This window comes from Petaurus breviceps, unplaced genomic scaffold (assembly GCF_028583685.1).
Source record: "Petaurus breviceps papuanus isolate PSGF00001 unplaced genomic scaffold, PetGlider_PUasm1.0 128, whole genome shotgun sequence".
NCBI classification, from domain to species: domain Eukaryota; kingdom Metazoa; phylum Chordata; class Mammalia; order Diprotodontia; family Petauridae; genus Petaurus; species Petaurus breviceps.
Genome location: NW_027185664.1, coordinates 5,984,335 through 6,003,402, shown reverse-complemented (window position 1 = coordinate 6,003,402; position 19,068 = coordinate 5,984,335). Strand labels below are relative to the sequence as shown.

General features: G+C 36.9%; 1 protein-coding gene across 1 annotated transcript in view; it reads right to left on the bottom strand.

Annotated features, from left to right (window-relative positions):
• LOC138171903 (phospholipid-transporting ATPase IC) overlaps positions 1–19,068 on the bottom strand; it is a 164,404-nt gene that overhangs the window by 32,224 nt on the left and 113,112 nt on the right. Inside the window, exons 13-20 of the mRNA XM_069101458.1 lie at positions 17,075–17,283; positions 16,067–16,110; positions 15,688–15,844; positions 11,241–11,429; positions 6,263–6,375; positions 3,259–3,423; positions 2,282–2,393; positions 164–239 (exon numbers count right to left, since the gene is read on the bottom strand). Coding sequence (XP_068957559.1) covers positions 164–239; positions 2,282–2,393; positions 3,259–3,423; positions 6,263–6,375; positions 11,241–11,429; positions 15,688–15,844; positions 16,067–16,110; positions 17,075–17,283 — 1,065 coding nt within the window. The remainder of the gene's footprint in view (positions 1–163; positions 240–2,281; positions 2,394–3,258; positions 3,424–6,262; positions 6,376–11,240; positions 11,430–15,687; positions 15,845–16,066; positions 16,111–17,074; positions 17,284–19,068) is intronic.

Genomic DNA, 19,068 nt, shown 5'->3' with positions numbered 1-19,068 from the left:
AATCACATTTTAAGTACTTTGTATAATTTCCACTGCCTGACCTTGTTTTAAGGCATATATTCTGTACTGAACTTCCCCCATCACTAGTCTTCTTATCAACTACTCTTGATTCGCCTCTAATTTGACATTTTTAAGTATCCCAGAATGCATTCTCTTTACTTACTTAATATCTTCACCATAGCAGATTGTAGTGTCCTCTGTCAAAAGTTCACAAGCAAATCCTATGTTTTCTGCCGTTTCTATAATGGGACAATATTAAGTCAAAAGATGTTCCTACCAAGTCACTTTGTGACTTGAATATAAATCGACCTTACCAAGTAATAATGATTTTCAAATGATGAATATAACCTGAGTGTCACTTTAAAAGAGAATTTGCTATGCCAATTTTATGCAGAAAGAAAACTGGCAAAAGAAATCTATTCAGAAACTTTAAATCCTTTACCCTTTAAAAATAGGACATAAAAACACCAATCATAGCTTATACGATAGAATTTTACTTATAAAAATAGACAATGTATTCTTATTCAATAATTCTCAAAATCTGAAACAATACCTTCATCTCAAATATACAATGAAATATACACTCTCACCGAAATTTTCTCCATGAAAGTACATATAATATGAAAAAAGTCAATGGAAGGTAGCATTTTGTGGGTTTAAGGAAAGTTTTAAAATTTGCCTTTTTTAGATTTCCATGATAAATGAAAAAAAGTATTCCATTTCTAAATCTCCATGTTAACTATATGACCTCATGTCATATAGTCAATTAACAAATCACTATGTTTTGATCCTAATTACCTTACTTAGGGTTCTTTTTTTTTTTCAGGAGGAAAGGCAGGGCAATGGGAGTTATGTGATTTGCCCAAGGTCACAGGGTTAGTAAGTGTTAAGTGTCTGAGGCCAGATTTGAAGTCAGGTCCTCTTGACTCCAGAGCTGGTGCTCTATTCACTGCGCCACCTAGCTGGCCCATCAATTTCTATTTAATTGTTAAGTCAGTGGAATGAGGTCGGTCTCTTTGAGGGCAGGGACTGCTCTGTTTTTGTCTTCCCTGCCCCCAATACAGTGCCTGTCATTAAGTAGGAACTTAATAAAAACTGAACTGAATTAATTGGTTTTTATAAAATTTAAAAATTAAAGTTACTCTTTAGTTGCAATGGTTTTAGTCAAACTATGAAATGGGCAATTTTAAGGGAAAACAGCAAGGTGCTTTGTTAGTCAACAAGTGTTCTGTTTCACACAAAACAGTTAACACACACACCCCAAAAATTCAGTATTAGATGTATATTATAGTGTCATGCTGCAGGGTATGTGAAGAGCTGAACTGTGTGTGTGTGTGTGTGTGTGTGTGTGTGTGCATTATATATAATTTTTCCCCAATTCCCTGTCAATATAATTTTTTGACATTTGTTTTTTTAAGTTTTGTGTTCCAAATTCTACCCCTCCCTCCCTACCCTCCCTTAGACAATCAAATATAATTTATACATGTGCAATCAGGTAAAATATCTCCATGTTAATCATTTTGTACAAGAAGACTCAAATAAAAGAAAAAAGAATGAAAGAAAAAAAGTGAAAAAGAGCATGGCTCAGTCTGTATTCAAACAATTGACCTTCTTATTTCTGATCAACCAGAGTGAGCTGGCTCAGGTCTTGGGTGTTTTGGGGATGACAAAGCTTCTGGCTGCTTACAGGCAGCCACATGTGAATGAGGAAAAAGCAAATAGAGAAGAGGCAACTGAAAACCCAGGCTCAGGCTTGCTTATGCAAGACACTTGCTTTACCTACCATATGTTGGAAATTCAATATTTCTGCTTGGGGAAAAGGGGATGGAAGGGTGACCCCTCTTCCTTCAACTCTCAACATCACTTGCCATATGGTAAGTAAAAGTGAGACAGAGATAGAGTAACTCCCTTTTAAAAAGTAGTAGTAAACTCCCTTTTCATTCCTTTTTAAAAGACTAATTGGCTTATCATGCTTATTGGCCAGTAAGAGGATTGCTTCGTCATTGCCGAGTTCCTAAGTGCTAAGCTAGCACACTGGTGGGGTAACCAGCAAGAAGGAAACAGGGAAACTCTGCACATCCCCTATGACAGCAGTAGGTATCATGTGCTGAACTGTGTGTTACAGACAAAGTGTTGGGATTTAAGAAAATGGATCAGTATGGGCTGGAGTACTTAGGGATCACTGTAGACATGATATAAATGGAGAAATACTAAAGTGAAAGGCACCGGTCATAAATTAGATGCTGAAATTGTAAACTCATTTTCATACACAATAACTTACCTTTCTTGTCCCCAGTAAGCACCCAGATCTTAATGTCTGCTTTTGCAAGTTTTGAAATGGTTTCTGGGACGCCATCTTGTAATTTGTCTTCAATAGCTGTAGCTCCCAGCAGCTGTAGAATCCAAAAATAATTGTTCAGGAACAAATAGAAATAGCATGATTGAATGTAAAAAATATCAAATTATGAATTAAGAATTATGTACATTAGCTAATGTTCAAGAGTGGGCTAACATCTGACATTAACCAAAGGGCTGGCTAATATTCCATGTTCATGGTAAATTACACACACACACACACACACACACACAAACACGCACAGAGTTTTCACTGCCATATGAGTAACTTCATTTACTGACTAAAAGACAAATGCAGAAAATGTAATGACAACGACAACAACATATATCAAGTAAAAATTATACTACCGTAGTTTAAGTGAAATCACCAAATTTCTGGGACACTATCTATAAAATAACTGATGTATGTTATGTACTAACCTTAACATGGCAAAACAAATACCATAAACAATATAAAGACTGACCATCATCAATAGCCACAGGGTAAAATCTCAATCATAAACAATATTATTTTCTAGTGTTCCAGCTGATTTGCAGGAATAAAAGCCTTGTCACTCATGCAATAACATTCATGTAATAATAAGCATGTCTTATTTTATGTAAAAATTCCATTTTAATAGGTATTTTTTGTATTTTAGTAAAAATATAGATTAAATCATATTTTAAAATGTTTTAAGAAAAACATAATGTAGTCATTAGATTAGAATGCTCCCCATTTCCCAATTAGCTTAGAAATTTTACTCTTTCCTTGATGATGGCAACTGAGCTTACATGTACTACTTCCATCCCATCATTTTCAAGTTGTTGAAATTATCCTTTCTGTTCACAGAAAATGAAAAGTTTGATACAATAACTACCTTTATTATAATTATAATAGAAAAAATTACTAAAGTTAACACTCACAATTAGATCTTTTTCAATTTCTTCATAAACTCTATCTAGGGCTTCATCTCGATTAGTGGAGGTTACACTGGCAGCCATGAATTTTTTATTCCATTCTGCATACTCATTTTCACTAATTTCTCTATAGCAAAGGCACAATGTTCTAAGTGTCTCATTTGCAAAGACCTGTTTTCATTTAAAAAGACACAAATAATTATTTTGTTTGAGAGAATTTGAAATATTACTTGGCAGTAATGAAATAAGTGAACACAAGTAGTGATTTTATGAGAGAATATGAATCATGTACAAACTAGCTAATAGATGAGACTTAAACATGTGTCTCAAAATTTACCTTACTTTTAAAAGTGTCACATACCTGGCATTTTTATTCAAACATAAAACTAAAGGACCTAACATTCTTCCATCATTCAAATTAGCTAAAGTAAACCTTGAAGTGAAAAAACAAAAAGCTAAAATAATTCCATTAAAAATTTGTCATAAAGATATATTCCTGAATAAAAAAAAATCTTTTCACATAATAAACTATTACTTCCACTAAACTGAACACCAAAAATTCGCAATGATACATCAGGGGCAAAATGATGTTTTAAAGAAAAATCTTGACAACTTTGGTAATGTATTCTTATAAGGCCCACAATGAAATCAACCACATGTGGACCCCCAAACAAGTGACATTCCCTTAAACCAAATACGAAACCATTATCTGCATATTCCCTAAAGTAAAACTTGAAGGAAAAAATATTCAAGAAAATTTTCCATTATGAAGAAATTAAAGCCATTATTGTTTTGAATGGTAATTATATATAAAAATTTACATCTAATCCTCAGTTGAACTCAATTTTAAGAGCTAAATATTCAAGGATGTGTAAAGATGTTGCTAATGTTAATGGTTACCAACAATACTTTGTTGTATATAGCAACTTTTTGAAAACACTTGAAAGTGTGATGTGATGTGGAATTAAGATTATTTTAAATATATACACTATATATTCATCCAAGGAATTGTCATCCTTCAAAATAGGCACTTTAAGAATTTATATAATTATTCCAATGAAGCTACCATTGCTCATAAAAGTACGAAAGCTTATGAACCACTCAAGAAAATGATATCATGATATTATAATTACAAAAAGAAATAGATACAATTTTATTGAATACAAACATTTAAAATCCAGAAACACTAAGAAATACAGTGAATACATCATAGATGTATCATCATATTCTGCACTGGTCAAACCACAACAAGAATACTGTGCCCAGTTTTGGGCACCACATTATTAAGGAGGGATAGAAGTGTTCCCTACTCTGATAAAAATTAGAGGTAGAGACCCTCCCTCAATCCCCTAAAATTTATGCTAAAATATATATATTTTAAAAAGGTACCCAGGATGATGAAGGATCTGGACATTTTTATATGAAAAATGTCCGAGATGCTGGGAATATTTAGCTTAAAGAAAAGATGAAGTTATATATTTTTCTTATGGCTGACCTGCCATATCTGAAGGCATGGTTTATGTATTCTTTCATGTTTTTATCTCTAGTATCTAGCACAGTATTTGATACAGTATGAACTTAATTTTCACCAACTTGTTTGTTGAGTGATAGCTATTTTCAAATATATGAAAGTCTTTTGAAGAAGGAGGGAAAGTTATATTATGTGTAAACCAAAAAGGGGCAGGGGGAGGGGACAGACTAGGAATAATGGACTTCCAGTCTATAATTCACTAATGTGCAAAAGTTATATGGGAGACCTTTTTAATTATTAGAATATGAAAAATCAAACTAAAAAAACAACAATAAAGAAAATTACTAACAGAAGAAAAAAATTACTTATATGGAAATGCTTTACATGAGTGTACATGTATACCCTAGGTCAGATTGCTTTTCATCTAAGACAGGGGGAAGAGAAGGGATGGACGGATAGAATTTGTAGCTCAAAACTTAATGTCAATTTTTTTTACATATAATTGGGGAAAAATATAATAAAAAATAGAACAATTGGAAAACAGAATATGCTTTCAGTTTAAATAATGAATTCCCCATCAACAGAGGCAGGATGACTACCTCTCAATGACATTGTACAAAATATTTCTTTTTTTAAAAAATTAATTAATTTACTTTTAGTTTTCAATATTCATTTCCACAAGATTTTGAGTTAAAATTTTTCTTCCCATTTCTCTTCTCCTCCCCATCCCAAGATGGTAAGCATACTGAATACCCTTCCCCAAATCTGCCCCCTCTTATATCCCCTACATGCTCCCCCCCTTTACTTTCTTGTAGTGCAAGATGGATTTCTATACCCCATTGCCTATAAGATAAGATATTTCTTTCATGTGAGGCTGGACTAGATGTTCCCTTCCAATTTTTAAGATTCTCTACCTAGTTTAATCCTCAACATTATTCTCCAGACTTGTCCATGAATGACTGTTGTCTGTTAAAAAAAAAAAACTTTCTTAAAGAGTGAAAACTTACAACCATCACAGATAATAAAAATATGTAATTCCAAAGAAGAATTTCCAAAAATGTTTGAGGGCAATAGTAGCACCAATATAGTAAGTATACAGTCTTTCAGAATGACTATTTTTAGGGAAGCAACATTCATTTGGATGAATTATGATGATTAAAAAAAATCACCCTTATTGCCTTATAGTCAATGCATATACATTGTCTTGGTAAACTATGCCTGGGGTGGGTAAAATGGAAATGGTATTAATCCTATTTGGCCTCAGGAACTTTGGTGGAGAGGTTAAGTGACTCATTTAAAATCACCTGGGAATGTGTTACCATCCTGGATTAACACACTGATTTCAATCATCATCTGACAACAGCAAACAAAAGTGTCCTCTGGTATATTATACACATTCCCATGCAGCTTGCTAGTGACAGAGACAAAACTTACATTTTTTTCTCTTAATTTGATTCCACTAGACAATGTTGAATGATGGATATGGTAGTTGGAGTTTAACTTGAGATTATGAAATCAAGATGAAAAAACAAGACTTACATCCAGGGCATCCTGTGTTTCCTGTTTGGTAGGATTTTTCGGATGCAGCCGTTCATAAATAACAGTGTCCGCGCCTTTACAATAAAGTCTAATATGACCTTCTGGTGTCCTTACTAATTAATGGAAAAAGAAAATACAGAATTAAGCTAGATTCTTTGAGGCAAGCTTCACATTCATTAAGTTGTCATTATTGGAGAACATTAGTATTAAGATCTGTTAAGGGTAAAACCACTGATAACGACTTTTAAACAATTATGAATCTGTTAAAATAGTCAAGGACTTTTGCCTACAAGGAATGAGCAAACCATTTAAATAAATGGGAACAACTAGCAAAGTGAACATGATAGATGCTTTCCCATTTTTCAGGAGCTAACTTTGTTCTCATTTCCTTCTTGAAGTCTTCCTTGACTGCCAGGCCACCATGATTATTATCAACTTATTTGCATCAATCATTTGGTACTATCATTTACTGCCTTATGATATCTTTTATTGTTATTTACTGATAACTGTTTCTATGGGTGTCCTATTTCTGCAAATAAATCTAAGTTAATTGATGGCAGAGTCCAAGTCCTTTATTTGTTCTGGGTTGCCACAGTGATGACAGCCATAAATGATCAGTACTGAATAAGTGCTTCTTAATACGTAAAGTGCTACACAATTAGATTTGAGCATCTAGAACTTTCCTTTCATAACAAATAAAACAAGAGAGGATTTAAGTATGTTAGCTCAATATCTCCAGGGTAAGTGGAAGTAAATGTGGTATTTGACCCATTTTGGTACCCTTCCTCTCTAACTCCTTTGTATTTATTTTGCATATATTTACACATGTACACATCTCTCTTCATGGGATGTAAACTTGCTGAAGGCAGGGACTTCTACACCTTGTGTGGATTCTCAGTGCCTAGCACAATGTCTGCACATAGTTGGTGCTCAATAAAGTTTGCTGATTTATTGATTCTGTTCCCTGCTTAGTAAGTCTTTCTCTTGCAAAGCACCATTTCTGGCAGGGTGGGATATGTTTTTTATTTTTTTTATTGTTCATTTTTTTTCATTTTTCAAATGCTTTATTAACTTCTGATTTACATCATTCATTTCCATCAGATTTTGAGTTACAAATTTTCTCCCCGTTTTTCCCCTATCCACCGCCCCAAAATAGCAGTCCCACAGGATATCCCCTCCTCCAATCTGCTCTCTCCCATATTTTCTCCCATACCCCTTTCAACTTTTCCAGTGGATCTCTATGCCTCAGTGCCTGTGTATCTTATTTCCCAATTACATATAAAATAGTATTAATAATAGTGTATATATATATACACAAATATATATATATTTAAACATTTGATTTTCAAAATTTGAATTCCAAATTCATTCCCTTCCTCCCTTGTCACCCACCCTTACTGGGAAGATAAGATAGGTTGTACATGTGTGGCTAATATAAAACAATAACATAGTAGATATATTGTAGAAGACTGACTATATTTCCCTCCCTCCTATCCCACTTCCCACTTATTCTGTTCTCTATTTTGATCCCATCCCTTTTCTTTTTAAAGCATTTGGGGTTAAGTAACTTGCTCAAGGTTACACGGCCAGTTATTTCTGGGTGTGGTGCTAAGTATCTGAGCCTGGATTTGATCCCAGGTCATCCCGACTCTGGGGCCGGTGTTCTTACTCACTGTGCCACCTGGCCACTCCTAAGCAGTTGGGGTTAAGTAACTTGCTCAAGATTATGTCGCCAGAAACACCTGGCCCCCCCCTCCCTCCCCCCCCCCCCCCACTCTCCTGTAAGGAGAGATATCCTATTTAGTGTGTGTCCTTCCCTCCCTGAGTCAAATTCAATGAGAATAAGGTTCACCTTTTCCCTTTTGCCTTCCTATTCTTCCCCTCCATTGTAACCATTTTCTCTTGCCTCTTCTCCATGATAGTTTACCCCATTCTGTCTCTCCCCATTTCCTCTCATTATATCCTCTCTCACGTCTTAATTTCACCTTTTAAGTATCATCACTTCCTATTAAATTGGTCCTGTGCCCTCTATCTATGTATACCTGCAAACATATACACACACATTCACATATGTATTCATAAGCCCATATACCCTCATATATAGACATAAATATATAATTATATTCCTTTCAACTATTTTCATACTGAGAAAAGTTTCATCAGTTACAATTGCTGCTTTTTCCATGTAGGAATGTTAATAGTTCAACTTCGATAAGTTCCTTATGATTTCTTTTCCCTGTTTACCTTCTCATGCTTCTCTTGCTTTTTGTATCTGAATGTCAAATTTTCTATTCAACTCTGTTTTTTTCATCAAGAATGCTTGAAAGTGGGGGCGGCCAGGTGGTTCAGTGAGTAAGAGCACCGGCCCCAGAGTGGGGATGACCTGGGATCGAATCTGTGCTCAGATACTTACCACCCAGAAATAACTGACCGTGTAACCTTGAGCAAGTTACTTAACCCCAATTGCTTAGGGGCAGTCAGGTGGCTCAGTGAGTAAGAGCACTGGCTCCAGTGTGGGGATGACCTGGGGATCAAATCTGGGCTCAGATACTTAGCACCACACCCAGAAAAAACTGGCCATGTAACCTTGAGCAAGTTACTTAACTGCAATTACTTTAAAAAAAAAAAGAATGCTTTAAAGTCCTCTATTTCACTGAATAGCCATATTTTCCCCTGAAACATTATACTCAGTTTTGCTTGGTAGGTGATTCTTGGTTTTAATCCCAGCTCCTTTGACCTCCAGAATATCATATTCCAAGCCCTTCGATCCCTCAGTGTAGAAGTGGCTAGATCCTGTGTTATCCTGATTGTCTTTCCACAATATTATAATTGTTTCTTCTTGGCTGCTTGTAATATTCTCTCCCTAATCTGGGAATTCTGGAACCTGGCTATAATATTCCTAGAAGTTTTCTTTTTGGGCTCTTTTTCAGGAGGTGATCGGTGGATTCTTTTAACCTCTATTTTGCCCTCTGGTTCTAAAACATCAGGGCAGTTTTCTTTGAGAACTTGCTGGAGGATGATTTCTAGGTTCTTACCTTGATCATGGCTTTCAGGTAGTCCAATAATTTTAAAATTATCTCTCCTGGATCTATTTTCCAGGTCAGTGGTTTTTCCCCATGAGATATTTCACATTGCCTTCTATTCTTTCATTTGTTTGGATCTGTTTAACAGCATCTTGATTTCTCATAAAGTCATTAGCTTCCATTTGCTCCAATTTAATTCTGAAGCAATGATTCTCCTCATTGAGCTTTTGAGATTCTTTTTCCATCTGGAAAATTCGACTTTTTAAGGCATTCTTCTCCTCATTTCCTTTCTGAGCCTCTTTTGTTATTTGAGTTAGTCTATTTTTTAAGGTATGATTTTCCTCAGTCAGGCTGTTGACTCTCATTTCATAATTTTCTTGCATTGTTCTCATTTCTCTTCCCAATTTTTCCTCCACTTCTCTTATCTGCTCCTTAAGGTCCTCTATGGCCTGTAACCAGCTCGTATTTTCCTTTGAAGCTTTTGGTGTAGGAGTTCTGACTTCACTGTCTTCCTCCTGTTCCATGCTTTGATCCTTTTTGTCCCCAAAATAGGAGTCTATTGTTGGAATTTTCTGTCTGCTTTGTTTCCTTTGCCTGGTCATGTCACCCCTCAGTCACTTGACCCCTGGGCTTTTTGCCACAGTAGGACTCTGCCACCAGACAGGGGAGCTTTCATCCCAAACGCTGAGGTTTTCTCAGCTGCTGGAGGTATTAGATAGGTGCCTTCTCTGAGGTCTCCACACGCTCTGGCAAGCTGGACACATGCCCCAGGACCTCCACCCTTGACTACAATCCAGATCCAAGCAGGTTAAAGCAAGAGTGATTACCCCTCACTCTGGTCGCTTGGTCCCCCTACACTCTGCAGTCCAGGAGTTGAAGCTGCCACATGGGGCTGGCTGGCTTTGCCAGCGTCTCAGCAGCCCCGGGGGCAAAAAGCCAACACACTCCATCTTACTGGGTCCCAAAGTCCAGATGGCACTGACCTCTCACTTTTTCCTTAACGTGTCCTTAATGTGTTGATAATTCTGGAAAGAGCCACAGCTGTTGGTGATCTGGAGTCCCTCCATCCGGTGGCTGGTCAGACCCGCCATGGCACTAAAACCTCCTGCTCACGCAGGCCTGGGCTCAACTCCCAGAGCATTGCGCCGGCCCTGATTCCTGCCGACCTGCTGGGCTGTCCTCAGCGGGAGGTTAGCTTCTCTGTGTCATGTTGTGGGTTCTGCAGCTCCAGAGTTTGTTCAGAGTCCCCTTTGACATGGATTGGGGAGGGTGGAAGCCGGAGCCGCTCAGAGGTCGTGCTTCTTCTCCGCCACCTTGACTCTGCCCCCTATTTTTTGATTCCTAATCACATTTTGTTCCCAAGCGGAACGCCTTTGCTTTTTTGCCATCTCCTTGAAAGGAGTGGAATATACACATTTCTGTTTAAATATACATTTAGAGCCCAGAGGCTCCCTCCCACAAGAAATTTAACACTTTAAAATACTGTGTTCTCTTTCTATCCATTATCTTACATGCCCAAGGTCAATACCCAGGGTCCTGAATCTGTTTGATGCCAAGAACATCCAACAGAATGAACTGACTCTTATACCTTGTAGCTATCAGTGTAAATGGGGCCTATGTAATATACATGATGGGAAAAGTAACTGGAACTACCCTGATATAGGAAATTCCCAAAGGAGGAAAATCTCCACCAAAATAGGTCGGAAACTTCTCTGCCACTTAGTCTTTTTTTTTTTTTAACTAAGTGTCTTAAAAGGTTAAAGAATGAAGGAAAAAAATATAAATTTAACCTGTTTCAGTAGAGGATTTGAAATTTCCCATGAGTCAAGCAATTAGTTTATCAAATGCTTTTACCATGGAATCCAGCTAAATTAGATTATGGGTACATAAATTAGCGATTATAGAATGTGCTTTAATGGTACTTCTTTGAATAGAAGACTTTGAGTGAGACTTACCAATTATGGACATTCTCTTTCGATCACTGTTAAAATCTAAGATAGCCAGAACGTTGTATGTCCTTTCTGTTCCCATCTCACTTATCGTGATTGTGTTCTGTGTTCTTGCAAGGAAGACAAAACCAAAGTTTCGGGCAGCCGTGACCAGAGCACCTTCATCTGGAGAGGCTGCCTGGTAGTTGATCTGCCCTAGAATGAGATATTGGGAGAGTGAGAGATGTGAAAGAGAGAGACACAATTAGAGAGTGTGGGTGGAGAAGCCAGAAGATATGTCAGGAGTGAATGAACAGATACAGAGGCCAGTGAAATGTTTCATACCAAGTCTGCGCACTTTTTTTTTAATATCACCAAGAGCTTGTTGCAGGGTCTTAAGTTCAGGGAGCTGTGTTAACATATTTATATAACATAAAATATGACTCAGTTGATACCTGATCCTGATGTTCAGAAGGCTTGGTTTCCAATAGGAATACTGATTCATGTCTCAGGGAGCATCACTTATTGCTATCTCCTCCTTTCAAAAGAAAGGGCTGAAATACACAGAAGAATTACCTACCTCCAGAAGCAGGGCTTTCTTCACTAGATACACCTTCTGGCAACCTTATTTTGATATTACCATCAATTAGCAAGTGACATGGATAGGAACAAGCTATATTGTGATAAATCGATAGGAGTGGTTTGAAACTCCTGACTCCCTCCCTACAAAAATGTTCAAACTTCTACTGTAAAAAAAACAAAATCACTTGGCCCTTCCCTCCCCTCAAGCTACTGTTCCATGTATCTCTTACTTTTCACTCACAACTTCCAGAGTCACCAGCACTAACTGTGCTTTCTCACCAGTCACTATCTCAAGCAGAAGTCTGACTTTTAATTCCATTGTTCCACTGAAACTACTCTCTCAACAGTCACTCATGGTCATGCTGAACTGCTAAATGCAATAGCTTTTTTTTTCAATACTTGGTCTCTCTGCCGCTTTCAACACTACTTACAACCATCTGGTTGGTCAGTCTTCTAGATACACTTTTTTCCCTTTGCTTCTGCAACACTGTTCTCTCCTGGACCTCCTCAAAAAGAGGTCTGACTAATGTGGAAATGTTTTACATGATTGCATGTGTATAAACTATATTGAACTGCTTACCATCTCAGGGAAGGGGAAAGGGAGGGAAGGAGGAAGGGATAGAATTTGGAACTCAAAACTTAAAAAAAAAGTTTAAAATATTGTTCTAACTTGTAATTCGGGGTAAATAAAAGATTATATTTTTTTAAAAAAAGAAGTCTGACTCCTCTTTCCCAGTCTTCCTTTCTGAGTCATCATCTCTCCCACAATTCCAACAAACTACAGCACCAGCTGTTCCCCACATCTGACTCTCAGTCTCCTATTTTCTTGCATTCAAGCAGGACACAATCCTCAAGCCTAGAAAGCGATTTTTCCTTGATTCGACCTTCAGAATTCTTCTCTTCCTTTAAAACTCATCTTAGATGACACCTTCTCTTTGAAGTCTTATCTGTTCTCTCCCTCCTCAAATGATTTTGTCATTAACAACAGTGTGCATGTTGTATCCCTTCTAAAGTATGGCATCTCCCTGAAGGTGAGGACTGTTTTTTGTTGTACACATATCCCTTCCACATGGGGGGCTTAGGGGCATCCTACCCCCGCAATCTGGAAAATCTGTGTAAAATATTTTTGGTTTTCCTTTCGCACCAGAGAGGAAGTATGAATTATCATGGTATTAAAAGATGAAATATGTAGATATGATACAATATTATAAATATATTTTATGCATTTCTAAGTTTCTAAACCTTTTCTGTGTCATTTGCTGGCCTTCATGTGTCATCTGTGGCTTCCAAAAAACTCCCCCAAAATACCCATTTAATTTTTTTATGCCAACCCATGATACATAGAAATTGTGTTGGGGAAATCATGATATGGAAGGGATAACTGCAGTATCTCTAATGCCTTCCATATGTGTAGGCTTTTAACAAAGTTCTATTGAATTTAATCAGATTTAGAATGGAGAAATAGATTATAGCTTGAGGCAACAGGGAAGGTTTTCTGAAAAAGATGGCACCAGATTTTGATCTTGAAGAAAGACAAGGATTAACAGGCAATCATGGGAGGAAAAATCATTGCAAGAATAGAAGACAACAAAGAGACACTTATCACAGTGCCCAGCATGTAACAGATGTTTAATAAATACAAAGTGACTGACTGACATGATAGTTAGGGTTTAGGGAATGATGAATAGTTAGGTTTGTCTGAAATGTAGAACGCCTGAAGGTACTCAGTATTTGTCAAGGTTGGAAAGATAAATTGGGGCTGGTGCTGATGTGAAGGGTCCTAGGTATAAAGTAAGGATTGCTGTGTTCAGAATCGTACTAGATAAAGGTGATTCTAACAGCAGTGTGAAAGATAGAATGAGGTATGGAGGGTTAAGAGGTAAGATTAACTAGCAGTATTATGGTAGTTCAGTAGAGAACCAATTAGGGCCAGAATTAAGAAAGCAACAGCACTAAAAACAGAAATGATAGATCAGAGGCAAGAGGCACAGTGAAGGAAAATGGGACTTTTTGGATTACTGAATGTGGGGACTGAGGTAGAATAAAAAGTTAAAAATCATAAGATCATCAACTGAGAGCTGAAAAGAGTCTTAGAGATGATCTTCTCAATTCCTGAATGGTTGATCCAAAGCATGTCATGACCCCACCCCACTTCTGGAGACCCCTGATCTAGTCAAACTCCTCAGTCTGTAGAGCTCAGGAAACTGAAGCCGGCAGAGGTCAAGTGATTTATCTAAGGTCACAAGGTAATAAAAGGAAGAGTTAATATTTGAATTCAGGTTCTCTGACTCCTGACTCTGACTCAGATTCGGTGAGCTTTCCATTATGCCACAAAGACTCCAGGTTTTTTCAGCTTGACAGAGTGGTTGTATCAATCAACAGAAACAGGAAATTTAAGAATTACAGAATTTGGATGAAAGATAATGAGGTTCTTCAAGACATGTTGAGTTTAAAATGAGAAAAAAATCCTATTACTGTCTACTCAGGTTTCTAATTTCATTATGCAAAGTCTCTAGGGCAGGGGTGGGGAATCTGTGGCCTTGAGGCCACATGTGGCTTTCTAGTTCCTCAAGTGCAGCCTTTTGATGAAGTCCAAATTTTACAGAACAAAGCCTTTCATTAAGGAGATTTGTGCTGGGAAGTTTCAATTCAGACAAAGGGGCACAGTTGAGAACCTAGGGGGTCATGTGTAGCCTGGAGGCTGCAGGCTCCCCACCCCTGCCCTGGGGAATTTAGAGTAAAACATGGGACCTTCATCTTCACAGAACTGTGGTCTTCCTTTGAGAATGATTCATAACCACCAAGGAAGAAACTCCACAGAGGTGTGTGTGTGTGTGTGTTTTAAAGTATCATCAATTATTCAAAGCCAGAGAGCCAGGTGGCTTTATGACATTGTACTTTGTCCTTATTCTGTGAAGAGATGTCCAGTCAAACAGACTTTAACCTCTCCTATGACTGAGCTGGTATCATCTGTTTGCATCACTCCCCACCATGATCTCTGATAACCCCTTTCCATTTCTCGACCTCAATTTTAACTCTGAAAACAGCTTTTATTAGACTCCTTAAATTCATCAGAAGAATAGTTTACTTTGGAATTTATGGATTGATAACACTCTCTGTCACTATTTATTTAGCATTTAAACTTATTTCATTCCACACAATTTATGCCCTATTATAGATAAATGAAATCAGTGACAAGTAAATACTGAAGTGTTTTTGTTGGCTATATTGATTAAAGCACGAACGTGAGAATACTTTACAAATAGACACAACTTATGCCTAAGCACAGAGAGGCAAGGGGACTTTTTTGCTCCTTTTCTCATACCAGGGCTCTATGTTATCATGTCTATATCCAATGATTTCAAATGGCTACCATCTGTCAAGGATAGATAATTTTTTTTACCTTTTTTTTGAAGGGGGGAGGGCAGGGCAATTGGGGTTAAGTGACTTGCCCAAGGTCACATGGTTAGTGAGTGTTAAGAGTCTGAGGCTGGATTTGAACTCTTGTCCTCCTGACTTCAGGGCCCATACTCTATTCACTTCGCCACCTAGCCATCCTAATGATGGATAATTTTACATTTTAAATTTCCTAATGTGATCTTAGACAACCAGTAGTCATAACTTTAAAATAGTCCTTAAATGTAACCATATTTAGAAATGAAGGCTTGAAGAAGAGGGTAGATTTTAAACTCAAAGGCTGAAATGTTTTATTTCTTGGAATCTTTTATACCTTATATAGAGAGTAAAAGCTCAATAATTATTTTTAATTAATTAAACTCTTGAGAAATTTGCTGTGTATGTCATTTAAATGCATTTAAATCTTCACTATGAGGTCTACAGAGTAGATAATAAATTTTCAGGCTCTCTTAATGCCAGTGAAATGCTTACTTACCATTAGTTCTATCCACCATGACAGTGTGACAGATTGCAAGCAAAAAGAAGAAATGTCGAACTTCAGACTCTTTCCCTGACTGGATTTGTTCAATCAGATAATGGTCATAAAACACAAGCTTTCCATCCGCATATGTATTCCAACTAAAATCAACTTCCTGGGGTGAGGGAAGAAAAAATGCTGAATATGAAAATGCCAAACTAAGAGCTTCAATGAAGCTTAAATTTTCATTCTGAGTTACTTTTTTTTTTTGCCTAAAAAACAATCATTGTATAATTTAAATGTATTTTTAAACACACAGAAATATTGACAAGCTAACATTTGTTCCCAAGTAAAATGTCAACAACAAATGACCCTTGAAGGAAGTGAAAGAACTCACATCCATCCTGCTGTGGTGATTCTGGGATAGATCCCGGTGGTCTCCTGAAATAAGAGAAAATATTAAAATAACAAGCTAAATCAGTACTTGTGTGCAAATATATATACACACATATATTTTCCCCATTTTTTATTGTGTTTTATGTATGTTTTATACGGTTTTGTTAGAATTTACAAATGTGCTTCTGTTTCTTCTGTTTCATTAAATTATAACCATCTTGAACGATCACAATTTTGTTCATAGCATCACAAGACTTTGTTCAGTCTAATGCGTTGACTATAGAAAGCAATGCAGTATAACAGAAATAAAGCTTGTCTATGAGACTGGACACATAGGTCATAAGAGTCTCAGCTTTATTAGTCAATAACTGCGTGTGCCTTTGGGCAAATCACTTGACTTTTTCATTTTAGTTTATTTATCTGTAAAATGGAAATACCTGTTCTACCTACTTTTCAGGATTACTAAGTTGTATAAAAGTACTTTGAAAAGTTTAAACCCGTATGCAAACTTGGAGTATTATGTGGTATATTATTAATTAAACTTAACCACCAACTTATTCTTTGTACCTGCCAGTGAGTGGCATCATATTCCTGGGTGGTGGCTGAAGCTCAGAGCAAGAAAGAGATCTTATTACTACCAAGTTCCCTCTTATCCCTTATTTTACTCTGTATAGAGGCATTTAGGTGGTCCAGTGGGTAAGAACATTAGTCTTGGAGTTAGGAAGAAATGAGTTCTAATCTGGCCTCAGACACCTAATGTGAGACACTAGGCAAGTCACTTACTCTCTCTTTCATCCTCAGTTTCCCCATTTGTAAAATGATGATAATAACACCATCTACCTCACAGGGCTGTTGTGAGGATCAAATGAGAGACAACATGTCACAGCACTTTGCAAAATTTAAAGTGCTACCTCAATGCCAGTTGTTATTATTATGTCCAGTGCTGCCTAGAGCTCTATCCACAATACATCTCCCACAAATGGTCAGTGAAATCATGGCTCATACTTACCATATATTTGTCCATTTATACAGCACTTTTTAAATGTCATGATATTCTGTGTTAATGTTCCTGTCTTATCAGAGAAGATGTAATGAATCTGCCCAAGCTGTTCATTCAGTGTGGTTGTTCTAGACTTTGCTGGTGTGTCCTTCTCCGGATAATACATTTGTAGGTCCCAGTTTATGAAATAACTCTGTCCAAGACGAATAACTTCAACACTAGAAGCAAAGGAGTCACACTTGTTGGACTGCTCAAAAACAAACTGCAGACATTCCACAGCAGCTCAGCCATTGATCTCTTTCTACTCACACTTAGCTTGGTTCAGGCTTTCATCTCCTCTCCTATGGTCTTCTTCTATTCCTCATATTCAATACTCCATATTTCATCTCAGTGCCAATGAGCTAGTTGACTGTCTCCATGCCTGGCATAATTCTTTCCTCACCTCTGTCTCCCTCAACCTCTTCTTTCTTCTAAAGCTCAGCTCAAACACTCCTTTCTTTATCAAACTTCTCCTGATCACCTACCTGCTAATACTACCCTGATTGCCTTGCTTTGTATATTTGTATGTATCTTATATATGTTTATTTATATGTTGTCTCCCCATTAGAATGTAAGCTTCTTGAGAACAGAAATTTCTTTGTATCACCAGCACTTGGCATATGTGGGGCATAATAAGCACGTAAAAAAAAAAGCTTATTGAAGGCATATGTACAAATTATTTCCTCTAGTAGGCTATAAACTCTTTAAGGATAGTAACTGTTTTATTTTTGCCTTTTTATCCCTAACACCAAATATATTGCCTGGCATATAGTAGGTACTCAACAGATTCTTTTTGATTGATTGATTAGCTAGAGGGCAATTACTTTAATTTTCTTCCAACTTAGTGTCATATAGATTCAACTAAGAAATGCCTCCATCAGAGTATTACTGGAAGTGATGACAATCTCTACTCCTTCCTTCCCTCAAACTGTATCTAAGACAATTTATCTTGGGACACGCCATTCCTCAACTCAAATGGGCTGAGGAAAGTAGTGCTGATCAGATTGCAGAATGGCGGTATAAATGCCTTGGGATAAGTATGAGCAGAAAAGGAAAGGTCCTTTAAAATGAGTGTCGCCAAGGTTAAAATATCTGAAATAAGGGATAGTAAGGGAATCTTAAAAACATTTATGGAGTCTAGAATTTTAAGTACATCTCAGATAGAAATAAGAAAGCATTCAGAGCCATCAGCGACTAGGAAAAGGATGTCTCTAAAATTGCTGAGGAGAGAAAAATAAGTTTGAGAAAAATAGAAAATTCATGTATTCTCATAAAGTAAATATTTCATTGGATTTGTTCTCTCATTCTCTGTCTCTGTCTCTCTCTCTGTGAGTCTGTCTCTTTTTCTCTCTCTTTATCTCTGTTTCTCTCACCAAATACTGTGTACACCCATTTTATTTCTGCAATATGTACTATGCCATATACCCCTGAACTGTAATGGGTTTTTTTTGGGTTATATCTGTCTCCCTTAGTGCTTACCATGGTGTGCTCTGCACACAGTAGGCAATTAATAAATACTATTGATTTTAATGTATCTGCAGTACTTACTACACAAAACCATAAAAGGTATAGACAGATATCTTCCCAAACAATCACACCAGAGATGAGTTGAGATTTCTTACTATACAGAGACCTGATCCAGAGCTTTACTTCATATGAAAAGGATGACTGTAATTACATACAATGAAATACAAAACAAGACAAATATCACCACATGTAATTAAAGAGCACTATGCCCATCTGTCCCTGGACTATTTATTAATTCAATTTAACAAGCATTTAAAAAAAATTATGTGCCAGGCACTATAGTAAATATTAAGAATCTATGCTCTAAGTAGAAAAGTATAGGGCGGCTAGGGGGTGCAGTGAATAGAGCACTGGCCATGGAGTCAGGAGGACCTGAGTTCAAATCCGGCCTCAGACACTTGACATACTTACTAGCTGTGTGACTTTGGGCAAGTCAC